Here is a 3,120-nt window from a genome sequence, read left to right on the forward strand (position 1 = left end):
GCCCAGCTGTCACCCTGCGGGGAGCGGAAAATTCCCACTCCCATCCCTCCACGCTCCCTGTGACGATGCTGGCCACCCTCCGCCTCTGCCCACCACCAAGCCAGGCTCCTCCCCAGGCGGGTCGCGGCAGCCCAAGGGACACACGCCGGGATCTGACGCCTCCGCAGCCCACGGGCCTCCCGGGTCGCGAGTGGTGTGTGTGTGTGTGTGTGTGTGTGTGTCACGCGTATGTGTGTGTGTGTGTGGGGGGTCGCACGGACCCCAAAGGCAAGTGAGATCCAGAGGGCGACTGCAGCATCGCTGCCGGGCCACCCTCCAAAGCAGAGGGTCGTGCGTGGGGGTGGGGGTGTCACGCGTGTATGTATGTGTGTGTGGGGGGTGTCGTGCGGACCGCAAAGGCGAGTGAGCTCCGGAGGGCGGCCGCAGCATCCTGGCAAACGCCGCTGCCGGGCCACCCTCCAAAGCAGCGGGTCGCGCGTGGGGGTGGGGGTGTCACGCGTGTGCGTGGGAGGGGGTTGTCGCGCGGACCGCAAAGGCGAGCGAGCTCCGGAGGGCGGCCACAGCATCCTGGCAAACGCCGCTGCCGGGCCACCCTCCAAAGCAGCGGGTCGCGCGTGGGGGGTGGGGGTGTCACGCGTGTGCGTGGGAGGGGGTGTCGCGCGGACCGCAAAGGCGAGCGAGCTCCGGAGGGCGGCTGCAGCATCCTCGCAAGCGCCGCTGCCGGGCCACCCTCCAAAGCAGCGGTTCAGCTCCGGGTGGGCGCTCGGGCGTGGCGGCCGCGGCTCCGCGCAATCGAGGAGGCAGCGCGCAGGGGAAGGCGCCCGAGCAGCGACGTCAGCCTCCGGCCGCCTCCGGCTCCTCCGCTCGCTCCTCCCGCCGGTGGCAGCGCGGCGGCGCTACATAAAGCCCGCCGCGCAGCCCGTTCTCTGGCTGGCCGGCAGTGCCCGGAGGCCGGAGCCCAGCGGAGACCCCCCCACCCCCCCACCCGCGCAGGAGGGACCCAGAGACGTCGGGGTGGCGACACAACAGCCCGGCTGAGCCGAGCAGGGCGGCGGCGACGACGGTCGTTGTCCCGGGGAGCGAAGGAGGAGGCGGCGGAGGGCCTCCTCGCCCGGGACCGGCATGGCCTTGGCCGACAGCGCCCGCGGGCTCCCCAACGGCGGCGGCGGCGGCGGCGTCCGGAGCGGCGGTGGCGGCGGCCCTCGAGCCCCCGCGGCCTCTGAGCTGGCTTCTTCGCCGTCGTCGGGGCCCATCCCGGAGATCGTGGAGCTGAATGTGGGCGGACAGGTTTACGTGACCCGGCGAGGCACGGTGTTGTCGGTGCGCGGCTCGCTGCTCTGGCGCCTCTTCTCGCAGCAAGAGCCGGCCGAGCTGCCCCGCGACGCCAAGGGCCGCTTCTTTCTGGATCGCGACGGCTTCCTCTTCCGTTACATCCTGGACTACCTGCGCGATCAGGAGCTGGTGCTGCCCGAGGGCTTCCCGGAGCGCAACCGCCTGCGCCGAGAAGCCGAGTACTTCCAGCTGCCCGAGCTGGTGCGCCGTCTGGCGGCTTCGGGCTCTTCGCCGGGCCCGCCGCGCTTCGCCGGCCTGCTGCGCGACTCTTCGGTCTGCGCCGACGACCCGCCGGCTGGGCTTGGCTACCTGGAGGCGGACTTCACCGAGGGTCCGGCCCCGGCTGTTTCTCCCACCTCGGGCCGCAGCCCGTCGGGGACGGCGCCTCCCATGCTGGCCACCTCGCTCTCGCTGGACGCCGGCGGGGGCGGCTCGGCCGGACGGCGCTCGGGCTACATCACCATCGGCTACCGGGGCTCGTACACCATCGGTCGGGACGCGCAGGCCGATGCCAAGTTCCGCCGGGTGGCGCGCATCACGGTGTGCGGCAAGACGGCGCTGGCCAAGGAAGTCTTCGGCGAGACGCTGAACGAGAGCCGCGACCCGGACCGGCCTCCCGAGCGTTACACGGCCCGTTACTACCTCAAGTTCAACTTCTTGGAGCAGGCCTTCGACCGGCTGAGCGAGGCCGGCTTCCGCATGGCCGCCTGCTCCTCCACCGGCACCTGCGCCTTCGGGCCCGAGCAAGGCGGCCCCGCCGACGACAAGATCTGGACCAGTTACACCGAGTACGTCTTCTGCCGAGAGTGAAAGGCGCCCGCCCGAGAGACAGCGGCCGTCGGCGGGGCTGTGGCGGGAGACAGCCCGGACCCTGGCCGGAGGAAAAAGAAAAAAAAACACCGCTTTGCCCTGCCCGAGCTTTCCCACGTTCGCCCTACCCGCTTCTTTTCCGACTCGCCGGCGCTGCCGTCCCCGTCCAGCAAAGCGGCTCTTTCGGCGGCCTTTGGACCCGAACTGCGGATCTCCATCACCCCAGCCCCCTCCCCCCCACCCTCGCGGGTTCTGGGTCCAAATGGCTCCCTCTTCCCCAGTGTAAAAATCCCCCCGCCCCCCCAACAAGATTCCCCAGGGCGAGAGGATCCCCACCCCTTTCCCAGACGGGACGAGCGAGGGGTGTGTGTGTGTGGAGGGGGCCTGGCCGGCGATGGAGACTCTCTGCTGGCCCCCTCTGCTCCAACGTTGCCCGAGGTCGGTCGGTTGGCTTCTTCCTTTGCTGCTGCTGCTGCACCCCGCCGTTCCCCCCCCCTTCTGGTCCGCTTCTTTGGCTACCCCCCCATCCCCCCGATTGACTCTTAGCTTTTGCCGAAGCTGCCCGGGAGAACGAGCGAGCGAGCGAGCGGAGGGGATCCATTCCGCCGGCATCCCAGCGCCTTGGCATCTTTAAACGGCTTGAAGCAGCCTCTCCCGACGGAGAGTGGTCCAGCTCGTCGCCCTTCCTCTGTAACCAGAAGGCGAGCTTTGCGCACTGGGGCTGCGGGTGGGGTGTGGGGGGGTGGGGGGGCAGGCTGCGGGATGGCGCCGCTTCCTAGGTCCGACGTGGAAGAGGCAGCCTTCGGGGGGGGGGGAAATTGAAGCCCTGGCCGGGCGGCAGCAACTCGTCCCCCCCCCGCTTGTGGTTAGGGAACCGGCGGATGGGGGCTTCGGGGGCCGGTTGCTGAAGTGGGGTGCTTTCAGAGCCAGGTTGGGGGCGCCTCCGCAAAGGCACCAGGGATACGAGGTTGAAGACCC

General features: G+C 70.4%; 1 protein-coding gene across 1 annotated transcript; it reads left to right on the plus strand.

Annotated features, from left to right (window-relative positions):
* Positions 1 to 984: 984 nt before the first annotated feature.
* KCTD12 (potassium channel tetramerization domain containing 12) lies at positions 985 to 2,261 on the plus strand. Its single transcript, XM_081326985.1, has one exon. The coding sequence runs from the start codon at positions 1,123 to 1,125 to the stop codon at positions 2,140 to 2,142; it is 1,020 nt and encodes a 339-aa protein (XP_081183111.1). The 5' UTR covers positions 985 to 1,122; the 3' UTR covers positions 2,143 to 2,261.
* The last annotated feature ends 859 nt before the right edge of the window (positions 2,262 to 3,120 follow it).

This window comes from Vipera berus (genome assembly GCF_964194415.1).
Source record: "Vipera berus genome assembly, chromosome: 4".
Classification (NCBI taxonomy): Eukaryota; Metazoa; Chordata; class Lepidosauria; order Squamata; family Viperidae; genus Vipera; species Vipera berus.

Coding starts and splice junctions, on each gene's coding strand:
- KCTD12 (XM_081326985.1), top strand. CDS start 1,123: ATGGCCTTGGCCGACAGCGCCCGCGGGCTCCCCAACGGCGGCGGCGGC.